Here is a 14,702-nt window from a genome sequence, read left to right on the forward strand (position 1 = left end):
CCAGGTATCCTTCAAATTTTTGCTCTTATGATGGTCTTTTTTAGGGTGCCAAGGTTCATTCACATATGTATTGTCTTCTTAATAAAGTAGAGTGCACTAATCCAGGAAAGAAGGTACTACGATTGTTCTTAGTTTCCAATGTTAATCGAGCACCAAGTTCTTCAGTTACCAAGATTTGATATTCAGAAGAAAGGTCAGATGCATTGTTCTGATGTTTTGGTAAATTACAAAGTAACTCATACAACTTTATTAGATTGGCATGCTTGTGTTTTCTGATAAACTTGATATAAACTTGATGCTAATAATCTCACATGTTCAAACTGTAAACACTTGTTCTCCACATCCTCTGTTTTAGCTCCATTTTTATTGTTTTGACATGAGTAATTCGGTGTTGAATTAGCTTTTGTCTTAAATTTGCAGTTAAGTTGTTTAGTGTATCAAATACATTCTTTTTTATGCAAACTTGTGTGTGTTGGTAACCATTTCTTTTTTATGCTACCATTATCCTTGCTGAAGCTTTGTTTCTACATTACATGCTTTCTCTTTTACTATCTTGCTAGTAATTGGAACTTCATCACATCTCAGAGAATTGAATTAGTTTTGTTGTTGTTTATTAACATCTCACAGAATTGACATCACAAGCCTCCCTTTCTCCTTATGGTAGTGCTAAGTATACAAGAAAAGACTGCTGTAGAGAGATGTGGTGAGAATGTTGATATTGTATTGCCAGTTGTTTCTCTAACCTTACTACTAACTAGTCTCCGTTTGGATTTTATTTTTGTTTCTTCTGATGGAGCTTAAGATCACAAAATATCCATGCTAGATATTTTCCTGCATCAATCAATTCCAAGAAATTAGAGAGCAGCTTGTATGTGGAGTGAGTGATGCTAACCTTTTAACAGTGGAGGCAAGCATGTGTTGACTGGTTCGCATGTGGAAACGCGTTCTTCGTACGTGCTGTAGGCCGAGCAACTTCAAGGTAACGTGGGGAGCATCTTTTAAGACGACAACCTTGACTCTCTCTCTCTCTCTGCACACGAACATTGAGAGAGAGGAATGGGGTCTTCCAACCATGCTTCAGCTTTGGTCGTCTGTGCTTTGGCCTTAGCCATGGCCTGCACCGCCGTAGCACAGAACACCCAGCAAGACGTTGTGGGCGCCCACAACTCCGCCCGGGCCGCTGTCGGCGTCGGTCCTGTGTCATGGGACGACGACATCGCCTCCTACGCTCAGAAGTACGCCAACAAGCACATCGCCGATTGCCAGCTCGTGCACTCCGGCGGGCCTTACGGGGAGAACATCTGCTGGGGCAGAGGCGGCGCCTTCACCCTGGCCGACGCCGTCAACCTCTGGATCGAGGAGAAGCAGTACTACGACTACGAAAACAACTCCTGCGCCGACGGCCAGGTATGCGGACACTACACGCAGGTCGTGTGGCAGAACACTACGGCCATCGGCTGCGCTTGGACACTGTGCAAAGGCGGCGGGAGCATATTTGTCGTCTGCGACTATAGCCCTGCGGGCAACCTTGTGGGTCAACGCCCTTATGAGGAGAAGGCACAAGAAAACAACATATTGAGGTTTAGGGCTTTTTCCACTGCAGCATATTTGGTTGTCAAAATTAGTCCCTAATTCCTCTTCCTCATGATACTGCATGCATTCCCTTTTGGCAGCTTGATCGTCTTGTTCGAGTCGACTAGTGTTCTTGGTGTGAGACAACTCTGACCTCGAATCCTGTGAAGCAGAAGAGGCAGGTGTTGATGTAGCAGATTCTTGTTTGTTTCCGCTTGCTGTGTTTCTTGAATAGCCAACTGCATCTCCATCTTCCACCATGCATTTAGGGAAATATCTGTGCAATAAATGCATCGTTTCGAATGCAGCAAGCTTTCATGCCATTTATACCCCAATGATACACATCCGTTTGCAGACGAAGACAGACATCATACACTGCATCTCAACTCCATCTCCTCGCTTGCAACCCAGGATCTTCGTCGTTTATTACACCAAGATCTCGATCGCCACACTGCCTGTTTTATCTCAGAGTGCTCAGGAACTAGTCAGGTTTAGGGTTCGCAGACGATCGTGCACCAACTCATGCAGTTAATGCATCGGCTTCCATGCCTCCCTATATATATTATAACCCTGCGCATGCACCTGCAGCAGCGCCACAGTCGTGCTTGTCGTCCCATGTCAGATTCCGATGTTGAGGGAGAAGAAGAAGACCAGCAAGGGCAAGCAGAGGATAGAGATGAAGAAGATAGAGAACGAGGAAGCCCGCTACATTAGCTTCTCCAAGAGAAGGAATGGGATCTTTGGCAAGGCCAGTGAGCTCTCCACCCTGTGTGGCACAGACTTGGCCGTGCTCATCTCGTCCCCCACGGGGAAGCTCCATTCCTTCGGCAGCCCAAGCGTGGCCCTGGTCGTGGACCGGTTTCTTTCGACCGGGGTGGACCACTCCTCCGGTTCGGTTCACGAACAATCGCGGCGGGGGCAAACGATCCAGGACCTGAATCATCGGCTCATGGAGCTGGCGCGCCGGCTCGAGGACGCAAAAGCCAAGAAGGCGGCGCTCCAGGAGCGGCTCGAGGCGGCGGCTCGGGGTCTGGATTGCGAGCGGATCGATGATTTGGAGGGGTTGGGTTTGGACGAGCTCGACCGGCTTATGGAGTCACTGGGCCGGCTCAAGGCCCGGGCCGATGCCCGGACCGAGGAGATCTTGACGGGCATCTCTCCCGAGCCGACAACCGTCGATCATGTCGGTCCCTGGCGGCATGGTGGAATCTCCACCGTCCACTCCGATTCGGACGGGTTGGGAGCTCAATGCCCGTCGAACCCGGTTCTTGCCATGACGAACCAATTTGACTCGGCAGCACCGCGATCGAACCCATTGATGGAGACTATCGATTTTTTAGATATTAATGGCTTGTTCGAAGAATTTTAAGCTCGTCATCCACGAAAAGTTTAAGTAATGTTATGGTCGAATTATTCATATCCTTAATAAGTGAATCTTAATGTTTTTCTCCTAATTATACTTATAATTGGGGTTAAGTTTCAGAGGTATAAAGCTTACGCGATCATGTTAATGATTTAATAGAAAACTATATAACGTGAAGAACACTTAAATATGATCGGTTTCAAAATTACTTAAAATTTCTCTTCAATCTATTATATATAATAGTTTATTTTTTTTTTTTTTTTAGTATATATGTATAAAAAAAATATAAAATTACCTTAACACCCTTGAATCAAAGTATTATCCACTTCATCTCCTTTCCAAAGTGTTCATATACCCACAATCATCTTTCATAAATCACAAACTTTCATAATTAGAATCTTTAAAAAAAAGCAATATGCATCTCATAATAATCCATGACATGCATGGGGCATCAAACCCCATTTGAATTGTCAATTGATGATTGGGATTGTCCCACTCAAAGCACTTTGATACCATTTATTTTTGTCGTCTTTGATCATATCTCCCATGCCAAAGTGTTTGGTTGAAGCTTTTTGTTGGCATGAAACTTGAACTAGCCAAGTCTTTTTTTGGCTTCATGCCTACTTTCTATGGTGATGGAAAGACTTAGAGACATTGGTGATGACATGTACAAGGTCAACTTGGAAGACATGATAAGATACAAGGTCAAAAAGAAATCAATCTACTGCCCCCACTAGGCAATTAACAACATTATCAATCCATGTTGAATTCTAGACATGAAGATGAGTTTTTCTAGCAAGAAATATATGGAAACAATACTCCTTAATGGATTATTTCCTAATATGTGAATTTTAATTGGTTAAAACTCTAATTAAAATCACATACAAGAAGTTGAATCCTAATCTTCCAAGCATTCCTCATGTAAGTTTAAGCTAAAGCTTGTGCATGCCACCTACCTACTTCATGGCTATCACCCTTTTGTCTCCTACTACCACTTTGGAAAGAGAACAGTGGCACGGACAGAACTAAAGAGGAAGAAGAACAGGGACAAATCATCCAATCAATGATGACAAAGAGAAGAAGACAGCACGAATTAGGGTTTTCAATGGAGATGATATCACGTATTGCAATTGGCAGTAGTCTACTAATTGATTCCTTTCCCATGTTCCATCATGAGATCAATCTCAAACACTGTTGGAAATCCAAGTTTAGGCACACTTTTCTTCCCTCAGAATCTTTCTTGTTTCTACCCCCAAGCACAAACTATACATGTTTATGCAGCATAAACTGTACAGTTGATATGAGATAGGAATGCTTTTTAGTTGCCTTCATGCTTCGTTAATGAAGCTATCAGCAGGAGAGAGAGAGAGAGGTGATGTGCCTGTGAAGTATATATAGGACACTTCATGCTCCTCTTATCTCTGGATCAACATTAGGTAATCTCATATTTGATGATGATAAGGTTGGGTTTTGGGACGTATGACATAGCATGGCCAGTGAAACAGGCATCAGCTCTCAGTTTACTTGATTTGACATCGGAAAAGAAAGCTACCAGACATAGCTTTCCCTTCTCTCTCTAACTCTTCTTCTTCCCTACCCCTCAAGATCTCAGTGCTTGACATGAAGTCGGTGAAATAATTCATCCAGCCACCAACTCCATTCCTCCTGCTTTAGAGCTGTGGCTTGTGTTTCTCTTGCTTCCTCTCTGTCTTTCACCGGATGGAGGAACTCTCTCACTTGGGCGGTGACTTTCTCTCGTCGACCGCCACCGCCACCGCCACATCAGCTCCTCTGCGGCCGAATGCCGCCGTATATGGGCGGAATTGTTACCCAACCAGTGCCACGTTACCCTACCTTCAACCCGGAGCAGGTTCTTCTCGGCAAGCATCTCAAGTCAGAGCAGTGGAAGGACGAGTAGGGCAAGGAGAGATGTGTCCAAGTGATGCAGAAGACGTCCGGGCCAAGATCGTGTCTCATCCTCAGTATTCCAGCCTTATTGGAGCCTATATCGACTGCCAAAAGGTTCGATCGCCCAACCCTACTGATCCGTAAAGCTCAATCCCGAAACCCTCTATATGCCATTTTGGTAGGTGGGAGCGCCGCCGGATGTGGTGGAACGGCTGTCGGCCATAGCTCGGGAGCTCCAGTCGCGCTGCACCCGCCGTCAGGGTTCTTCCTCAGACCCCGAGCTCGACCAGTTCATGGTACCTCTCTCTCTCTCTCTCTCTCTCCAAATCTCAATTGCGGTGCATAAGCTAACGCCAAAGCGTATAATAGGAAGCATACTGTGATCTGTTGGTGAAGTACCGAGAGGAGCTAACGAGGCCATTACACGAGGCCACAGACTTCCTAAAGAGAGTCGAATCACAGTTCAACGCGCTCACCAACACTTCATCGCCGCGGCTCTTCTCCTTCGGTAAATATACATGTTATTGCCTTCATATCTCAGAGTTTGATTGTATCCACGGTGCATCTATTTGTCCGAGAGAGAGAGAGAGAGAGAGAGAGAGAGAGAGAGAGAGAGAGAGGACTGTAGTTTTCGGCAGTTTGATGTGTCGAAGGCTTTACCCTGCGACAGTGCAGTGCGGAATGGGTACAGTAACGTGACAACAGCTGCAGTGGAATCCTTACGTGGTGTTTGGTGTTTACGAGGAGGGAAGGGTTTCCCCTTTCACGCTTGGAAAGACTGAGGCAAGACCTGACTGATCTCTCATGGACAGCATCTCTGTCTACTCTAATGGCTTCTGCCAGTGTATCAACGTGAGATATGGGGTAGGAAGGAAAGGCGAGGCAGCCTACAGCATCTCCATCACCAGGCTACACTGAGGGCAGTGTCCTTCTCCAGCTCTCCCCCTCTGAACTCGCCTCTTTCCTGGGATTGCTATTTCTTAACTGTGGGTGGTAGATCGATCACACGAGAGAGAGAGAGAGAGAAGAACCTTCTCTCTGGTGTGCAATAAGCTGCCATTTCGGTGCTGACAAGAGCACGAGGGTCATCTTAGGGTTCCAAGGAGAATAATCCTACCATCATTACCCTTCTTCCTCCTACTATGTATTTTATTAGCAAACCAATTCTCTCTCTCTCTCTTTATCTCTCCCTCTCTCTCTCTGTGTTAGCCATGAACAAGTCCAGCTGCTTTCAACTACTAGTTTGGGACTGCTAATTTGTAGGGCTGTAATGCTAAAGATAGGAATGCTTCATCTACAAACACTTTTGAACATAATAATGTTCGAAGTGTGTGAGAGGAAATATGATGATACCGGTAGAGCACATTGCAAATTCTTATTGTTCTGAGTGAATAGTTGAACTAAGAATAGTATGAGAAGGATGATTTTTTTTGGCTTTGGAAGTAAAAGGTTGGATACTATGACAACAAATTTGATCATTTGTTCGTTATATGTGAAGTGAGTCTTGCTGTACACTATGTTTGAGTTCATCGGCTTTTCCATGGGAAAAGATAGGTTTAATTCGCTCGGTAATATTTTTTTTTCCTGGTATGCGAAATGCTTATGTTGACTTGTTTGATTCAACAAAAGTTGTTGATTCATTCATGTCTCACAAGTACATGTCTCACATATTGTCCATCATATTTATAATCTTTTAAGGAAAAGAATTGTCAATGATGCTTCATCAAAATTATAGTTACATTGGAAAACTCTTCTTGTTCGTAAGAATAGTTCTTTTTTTATGAACAACATTTCTTTTTAGCCAAACAAGTTGTACAATAACAACAACAACAACAATAAAACGATAAGTCCCAACTATTTGGGGTCGGCTATATGAATTTTTTCGAGATCCATGCTCATGAGATCTGACATAGTTTACGTTGTTTGTTAGTTAGTACCCTAATGCAATTCTCCACCTCTTTTCATATGGGCTTGGGACTGACATTGGCCAAACAAGTTGTAATTGTTTTAATTCACTCAACCTGCAACAAGATTAAACATCATAATCCAAAAATTAAACAAAAACAATACTTGTCTCTCGAAACATTAAGAAGCAAAAGTACCTCTAACCAAAGAACTATCAAGGATAGTGGAATTCCAAGGATTAGTAAACATAAGTAGCTGAGAGGTTTCATGAAGCCAAAGAAATCTTCCAATTATGAACACTGCCAGTAGTCCACTTAGTTCTATGCGGCACAAGTACGCGATAGATTCATGAGGCCAGTGGAGCATATCATCCTCTAATATGATAATAATCTTCGTTATATCGCTTTATTCCATAATTCTTTAGCTGCACTATCTTGTTCTGTCATTATAGCCATAAGAACTTCAGATCGTAGTTGACAGTAAATAGATTTACGGTTGACCTCCACTGTATAGAAATGCCGATTTATGAGATAACATTTGGCTGTTAGAAGTTCATATTCACTTAAAAGATGTTGTACATATGATTTGTTCCATCTTGATTCACATAAAAGTTAGATTTATATTCTTTTTTCTTCCAATCCTACAGCTTGACCACTAAAGCTACCAATATAAATCCAACTCCTCTATGACTAGGAACTACAGAGTTGCTGAATTCGTTAGAGAATTGCAGTTAAAGAACTTTTCCTGTAAATAAGTTGCTGAAGAAAACACACCAAATGTTATCCACAAGACTGGTCTGATACAAAAAAAGTTCCTTAAAAGGATTCACCAACACATAGACTATGGCAAAAGAGAAGAGAGAGAGAGAGAGAGAGAGAGAGAGAGAGAGAGAGAGAGAGAGAGAGAGTCTTGCAGGAACAGTTGTCTATATGAAAATCTCAAATATAAATAAATGAGGGATAAGGCAAAATTGAATGGTCTTGCCCTAAACAACAAATGTCTAGATAAAGATTGTTGCACGGAGGACCTAATTGAGACTGGCAGAGTAGATTACATCGGTATGAGACAATTGCACAATCACATGCAACCACAACTAAGACAGACAGTCAGCATCTTTACTATTCTAGGGCTAAGGCTATGCATAAGCAAGACACCGCAACATGATCCGTGGTTTCTGGCTAAACAAAATGGAGATGTGCAAGTAATTAATCATTGATATAAGGTGATTCGGAAAAATCAATATGAAAAAACATTGTAGTAAAGCAAAATTACTGCTCGAAAGCGATGTGCAAAGTAAGTTAAAATTTTAGATTCGTTGAGATTGACTTTGATTTTATTGCTGGTATATTTCGTTCTTGACACAGGGGATTAATGTTGATCAATCATCGCACTTGTATAATGCTTATGTATTTTCTGTTTTTTCTTCAAAAAACATTGTACTCTATGTTTTAGTTATTGACTTGTGATGTTTCTTTTGTCTGCATTTAGAGATTACACAAAGTTCATCACAAGATGAGTAAGTCCTCCTTTCTGTTCGATAGTTCCATCTCCTGTTGCATGTCTTGACTATAATCGCACTTGCGAAGTAAGTGCTACAAATAGGCTACCTAATTATTCTTGCATTCCAGTTGAATTTGTTGATAACTAGAGGAGTTCAGTATGTGGAAACTTTGTATGAGATAGATGTTTCACTAAGTCTAATGATTCTTCGCGAGGGTGTTCTTTTGTTTTCTCTAATAAAAATAAGGAAGGGGCCTTTTATTGCTGATAAAATATGGATTCGATATACTAAATTCTTCCATGGACATCTTTATTGTTCATGTCAACAAACCATTTAGATATCACTGAACACAATATTAATATTGCTTGATTTTTATATCATACTACGGAATACGGTTTCCGTATGTAAATTGGTCTAGTTCATCACAGTGTCCTTTTCAAGCCTTATTTTCTTCAAGACAAAATGAATGACACAAAAATTGCTAAATAATTTCTTATGCGAAAACATTCTCTGAAGTCCATTTGTTTTTGTCTAGCCTGTTAATTTTTTTTTTTTTTCAGAACCTGCGGATGAGAGATGCGAAGGTGTCACATCCTCTGAAGAAGATCCAGACGCTAGCGGTGGCGGAGACATCGATCTTCCCTTGATCGATTCGCATGGTGAGGATAAAGAGCTGAAGCACCACCTTCTAAAGAAGTACGGTGGGTACTTGGGCAGTCTCAGGCAGGAGCTATCCAAGAAGAAGAAGAAAGGAAAACTGCCAAAGGAAGCCCGGCAAAAACTACTCAACTGGTGGGAGCTGCACTGCAAGTGGCCATATCCATCGGTATGAGTTCAATGTATCTTTGTGCACAATTTCCTCATCAAGACTGAAATAATCCAATTTATTACTACATTATGAAAAATAAACTTGAGTCATGCCACTTATATAATAAAAACATTAATTCGGATAATAATAAGGCATTATGTTCCTCAGTGCTTGTCGGACTTCTATAAAGTCTTAACATTATTTACTAATATATGTAGAAACCTTAGTGTCCCAATTATTTGAGGTCAACCACATGGAGCCTTTTCTGATTAAATAAAGCAACATCTTTAGTCAAATCAATAACACTTAAACGCTTATAGTTCTTCATAAAATTTCCTTATATTTTTCTCGATCTCTTTTCACACAACAAATTATGAACATATTCTTACGAATTTAAACAATTCTTGCTCATTTTATCATCTAACTAATTTTTCTAGAACTAGTAATTTTTGTTTCTATATATAGATCCACCTCAACATTCTCATCGGATATAAAATTTTCAGAGTGCCTACATTCTTAATATAAAAGCATGAGGAGCTGACACGGTGAGGATTCCACTACTGTAGTAGTTCTGTTGCTTGTCATTGCTACCTCTTATTAGATTCGTAGTGTGTCAATTGAGAAAGCTTTTAAATGTGTTTATAATGTTTATATGGTTACGACATGTCTATGTGACCAAACGCAGGAAACAGAAAAGGTGGCCCTGGCTGAATCAACAGGCCTCGATCCGAAGCAAATCAATAATTGGTTCATAAACCAAAGGAAACGGCATTGGAAACCATCGGAGGACATGCAGTTCGTCGTGATGGATAGCTTCCATCCGCAGAATGCTGCCGCCTTATACATGGAAGGACAGTTCATGGTTGACGGCCTTTACCGCACCGGTCCATAATTTCCGGATGCCTACTTGAAGAGTTCTTCTGCACACATAACCATCGCATCGTCATTAGATTATCATTAAGTTCCTCGATGTTGTTTAGTTCGCCATAAAAATATCATGATTAAACTGTTTGTATTTGTAACTATAGTTCGTTCCATGGTGTCTCGATACCTGAAGTTGTTCTTATTTCATGTTGCATCATGGATGTTGGAGCTATTTCTGGTTCAAATTTTCGGTGTTTCTGCAGTGGGATTGTCAAAGGAATGTTCCATGCTAATTATAGTCTGTAATAAATGATAAAGTTCATGTTCTATTGTGATTGGTAAATGAAGCTGAAATCTTACTATTTTTCCTAATTGATAGGAAAAGGGAGAAAAAAAACTGTGATTTGTGTGATCAAACTTCACAGAACACTCTGCCAACATCCATCCCTCATCTCATGTTTAAGGAAATTGAAGTCGACTGAAATATCACTAGGAAACTTCAGCCTTTGTCCAACATATGCATTTCTTGACAGTTAGATATAAACAGCAATCAAAGATAGGATGTGTTCATGAAATGATGTATAAATTCCCCCAATGCACCAATAGTTGCTCGTGCTACTCAAGATTTGGCCGTTTTGCCGACAGGACAAGAACACAAGATGTTGAAATTGGAAGGTGAACAACAAAAAGCCCTTTGTCATCTTCAAGGATGACTGGTAGGACACAACAAGCATTCAAGGATGATTGGTAGGACACAACAAGCATCCAAGAGTTGATGGATTGACAAGCACATGCTACAGCAATGATTGTACAATTGATATGATACATACATATATACATACATACATACATACATACATAAATTTTTTTTTAATATTTTTAATAATGACATCTGCCTGAGATGGATGATCGAAATCAATTTGATCCATTCCCTCATATGAAACACCTAACATGCTCTTGAAATATCGAGATGAACTTCTCCGACTTGGGTTAGTCGCATCCATCGAGATCTTTTTTTCGACACTAAGTCAGAACTATACAATGATATGATATGCAGTGGCATAATAGACAAAATTTCTTCAACAACAATGAGAAAGAATTTAATCATGTTGGTAACTATTGGTACAAACTGTAATTTTATTTAGATGAGTCTAAATCAAATTAGTCAAGACTAACATAGATTGAGATGGAACACACTAAAGCTTTTAAACTAATATCATGTTGAGATATTAGTTGGTTGAGTGTGAATCAAACTAATCAAATCTACCATATACAAAATATTAGACACAAATGCAATCCAAATTCCAATAGCTTATCAAATCAAATATCATACATGAGTCCAACACTCTTTTCATCTTTCAAAAGTCTTAGGCTATTCTTAGCCTGATATCGATCTCAATCTCATACATAAATATTTTTCCAATGATATTAAGACGAAGAATTAAGTTATAGCAGCCACAGTCAACATAAATCCCAAGGGAGAGATTTATAGACCTTCAACAACATCCCTCTTTTAGATGCTTAAAGAAATCATTTTAATAACTGCAATGCAGGCCTGCAAAGCTCTTCTGTCTTACCAAGAAGTCCATTTGTGCCCTGTCCCAACATTTTTAGATATGAGTAAAAAAAACCAATCATAAAATCAAAAGCATAGCCTTACTTTTTCCTGAACCAGTGAAAATAATATCCCCATCTTACACACCATTAGACATGTACCATTGAGACATATTTAACATTCCAGCCAGCTTCTTTTAAACCAATGCTGAATGTTTTGAAACTTCTAAGAGCATGCAGTGACAACACATGCCACTTCAAAAGAAAGAGATGAAAACTGGAAAATTCACTATGCTTCAAACTTGGGCAAATCCAGTTGCAGTTCCCTAGCGGCGGGTCAGAAATGCTAGCTTCATTCAATCTATTGGGATGACTACTTAGAAAGGCACAAAATTTCAGGTAGAAGTTTGTGACAATATTTGAGAATGGATCAGGAAGCAAATTAAGTTCCAAGCAAGAAGAGGCAAGGAAGAAAATAACCCAATCTCTGCTTTCTCAAGAGCAGACACAAGACATGAAGGATTAGAGCCAACAGCAAAAATAACCTGTAAATATCGAGAAATCATGGTCATCCATGAGTAAATCAGCAAAAACCAGGGGCAATAACCTTCGGTGAAGGATTTTAATGAAACAAATGCCAGAAAACTTCTATCAAGAAGTAGCCATTGTAAATCTTTCATGATGATCAGTTGTATATCTTCAGCCCAATCCTCTGAGGCCAAAAGTTCACGGCAATTCATAAATCTGCATATTATGTAACTAAGATGTTGGTAATTTTCCAGTAATACAAGCTGCAGAATTCTTCTTAATTTATCCTATGCTTTGACTAAGAAATATGATCAAGGAAACTAGTTTGGCTGCCTTCACCTGCAAACCCATAAGCTTGATTTCTAGGCCCATTCAGGAGAAAGAAACAGATGCATACTAAGAGAACATGGGACTGAGCAAGCATGTCTATGAAGCTACTCTTCCATTAACATTTGGATCCCATTTAAACATCATGGTATTGGGAATGCTTGGCACAAACCCAAAACGTCATCAAAGAAGAAGATGGCAAATGCAAACCCGAGGATGCAAAACATATAGAAAGAAAGACCACTCCAATAAGCTGTATCTTTTACAATCAAAAAGTGGAACTTTTGCCTTCCAAATGAACACTACTCTGCAGCATCGCCTTCTATGTTCTTTATATCATTTTGGATGTCAGGTAAGGTTGACAGATCTGTTCGAGCATCTCTTTCTTCTTCTGTCACCATCCTATGTGAGGAACCAGCCAAGTCTCCCTCATCTGCACCTCGATTTTCATTTGTAGCTAGAGAAACATTGGACAGCTCTTCCGCACTATTATGTCCAATGGTTGTGTTAGACTTCTGAAGTTGTTCCTCAACCACACTTTTCACGTTGGAGTTATCTTCTTTTGGACTTCCCAATGCAATTGTAGTGTTGTGATCCTCAACCAGCCTCGAGCTATGAGCTCCATTCTCAACATGCACAATATTAGCTTTACCTTCAGTTTCATTGCTAGAAACAGCTATTGGTGAATCAGTCTCCAGCTTCAATTGATTATCAGATACCCTTGCTATTGTAGAGTTGACCTGAAGCTTTGTTTGACTGTTAGGAGAAAGCTCTTCCACAGTTTTTTCAGCAGTATCCATGTTTACGGTTAGGCTATTGTTCTGAATGGTCTCATTCCCTATGGCAGCTAATACAGTCAGGTTCACATCATTATTACCCATGGGACCATCATCCATTCTGCCAATAGTATCTTTTGTCTCCGTATCATTCTCATTGTTTCGCAGTTGCTCTTCTTCCACGGTGTCAATTTTTCTGTCTATTTTATCTTCTGTTTCAGTCACTTGGTTTTCTTGGAACACAGCACTGGAAGCATCGTCACTTTTGTAAATTTTTTCATGTGCCTCTTGAGAAGAACCCTCTTCATGTTCTTGGTCTTCTATGAACTCTCCTTCCTCAACTTGATCATTCTTGTCTTCTCCATCCTCAACTTCCTCATCTGGTCTCTCCTGATCATCCTGCTCATCGCCTTGCTCACTATCTTGCTCATCGATCACATCATCTCCAATCCCTTTGGCTTCTTCATCCTCCATGGCTTGTTGAGTTTCCCCATCTTCTTCTTCCTCGACTTCTTCATTTTCTTCCTCCTTGATATGAATCTTATCCCCAGGAATTGCTTTGTTGTGGGGGAGGCCCTTCCTTCCAGGGTCCATAAAATCTGACTGGCTGTCGACCACATCATTTAAAACCCTTGTGTTTTGCTCACTAGACGCCTTTTTCTTATCATAAGTGTGCTTCATCTGATAAAGCAACCAGAAGCACACAGCAACCAAGAGACAAATCTGAAGAACATTTCTCACCTTAAGTCCTTTGTTCCTCTGACTTCTGCTAGATGCTTGTCTCAGCATGGTGATTATATTTGAAGACAATTCTCTGGAATTGCGTAGGCTGTCCAATTTCAGAATTAACGAACCCACAAAGAGACAAAGCACTCAGATAACACCCCTGTAGCTGATAGCTAATTATATCCCCTAAAAAGAACTCATTCAATGATTTTGCCGCAATCTCAAGCTGATCAAGAGAGGAACAATCGATGAGCATAAAAGTTGATTTTTTTTTTATTGAGTTCTACACAAGTTTGCAAAACCCTAATTCAAGCCCTAAAAAAATAGATAAATAAGTTGTCGATCAATTACTCTATTTCATTCAACAACAGGAATCTAACCCCAATGATTCAGAGCCTAACAACTATTTAAGCTGAAACCGCGAAAACCCACCAAATCCTTTCAATGAATGATCAAGACAAAAAGGAAAAGGAATCAAAACACTCTTTCATGAGCATCCACCACCTCAATCCCGTCCCAAACCCCATGCAACATCGATAAAAAAAACTTCCTTTTCATCTATACGATCCAAATCCTTTACTAAACTCCCCAGCAGAAGCTCAAACAAACGGGAGAAACACACAACAGGAAAGAACATTCAAAAACCAAAACATCATCTTTCCGCGGAAGACATCTCAGAGATGACAAGAATCCACAAACATCTGAGAAGTGGTGAGGAGGTTGAGAAATACCTGAAGCTTGAAGGAGGGTTCTCTTTTCCCTTTCCTTACTAGGGTTTCTTCGTGCAGGCTTGGAGAGGGATTCTTTCTTCGGTGGAGTACAAGCACAGTAACGGTGAGAGAGAGAGAGAGCGGTGCGGCGAACGCGGCC

At 40.6% G+C, this 14,702-nt stretch overlaps 4 protein-coding genes across 4 annotated transcripts; 3 read left to right on the top strand and 1 right to left on the bottom strand.

Moving 5' to 3' along the window:
• Positions 1-659: 659 nt before the first annotated feature.
• On the top strand, positions 660-1,834 carry LOC135611161 (pathogenesis-related protein PRB1-3-like). The gene has a single exon (XM_065106586.1). It carries the CDS (start codon positions 1,057-1,059, stop codon positions 1,630-1,632), a length of 576 nt encoding a protein of 191 aa, XP_064962658.1. The 5' UTR covers positions 660-1,056; the 3' UTR covers positions 1,633-1,834.
• A 366-nt stretch (positions 1,835-2,200) lies between these two features.
• LOC103983376 (agamous-like MADS-box protein AGL62) lies at positions 2,201-2,941 on the top strand. The gene has a single exon (XM_009400597.3). It carries the CDS (start codon positions 2,201-2,203, stop codon positions 2,939-2,941), a length of 741 nt encoding a protein of 246 aa, XP_009398872.2.
• A 1,463-nt stretch (positions 2,942-4,404) lies between these two features.
• LOC103982507 (homeobox protein rough sheath 1) lies at positions 4,405-10,248 on the top strand. Its single transcript, XM_009399448.3, has 5 exons — positions 4,405-4,957; positions 5,026-5,139; positions 5,213-5,351; positions 8,810-9,075; positions 9,743-10,248. The coding sequence occupies exons 1-5, from the start codon at positions 4,655-4,657 to the stop codon at positions 9,947-9,949; spliced, it is 1,029 nt and encodes a 342-aa protein (XP_009397723.2). The 5' UTR covers positions 4,405-4,654; the 3' UTR covers positions 9,950-10,248.
• A 2,180-nt stretch (positions 10,249-12,428) lies between these two features.
• On the bottom strand, positions 12,429-14,693 carry LOC108952692 (uncharacterized). Its single transcript, XM_018825538.2, has 2 exons — positions 14,564-14,693; positions 12,429-14,058 (listed from the first exon to the last, which is right to left on the bottom strand). Exon 2 carries the CDS (start codon positions 13,893-13,895, stop codon positions 12,633-12,635), a length of 1,263 nt encoding a protein of 420 aa, XP_018681083.2. The 5' UTR covers positions 13,896-14,058; positions 14,564-14,693; the 3' UTR covers positions 12,429-12,632.
• Positions 14,694-14,702: the final 9 nt, after the last annotated feature.

The sequence above is a fragment of the Musa acuminata genome, chromosome BXJ2-4 (assembly GCF_036884655.1).
Source record: "Musa acuminata AAA Group cultivar baxijiao chromosome BXJ2-4, Cavendish_Baxijiao_AAA, whole genome shotgun sequence".
Taxonomy (NCBI): Eukaryota; Viridiplantae; Streptophyta; class Magnoliopsida; order Zingiberales; family Musaceae; genus Musa; species Musa acuminata.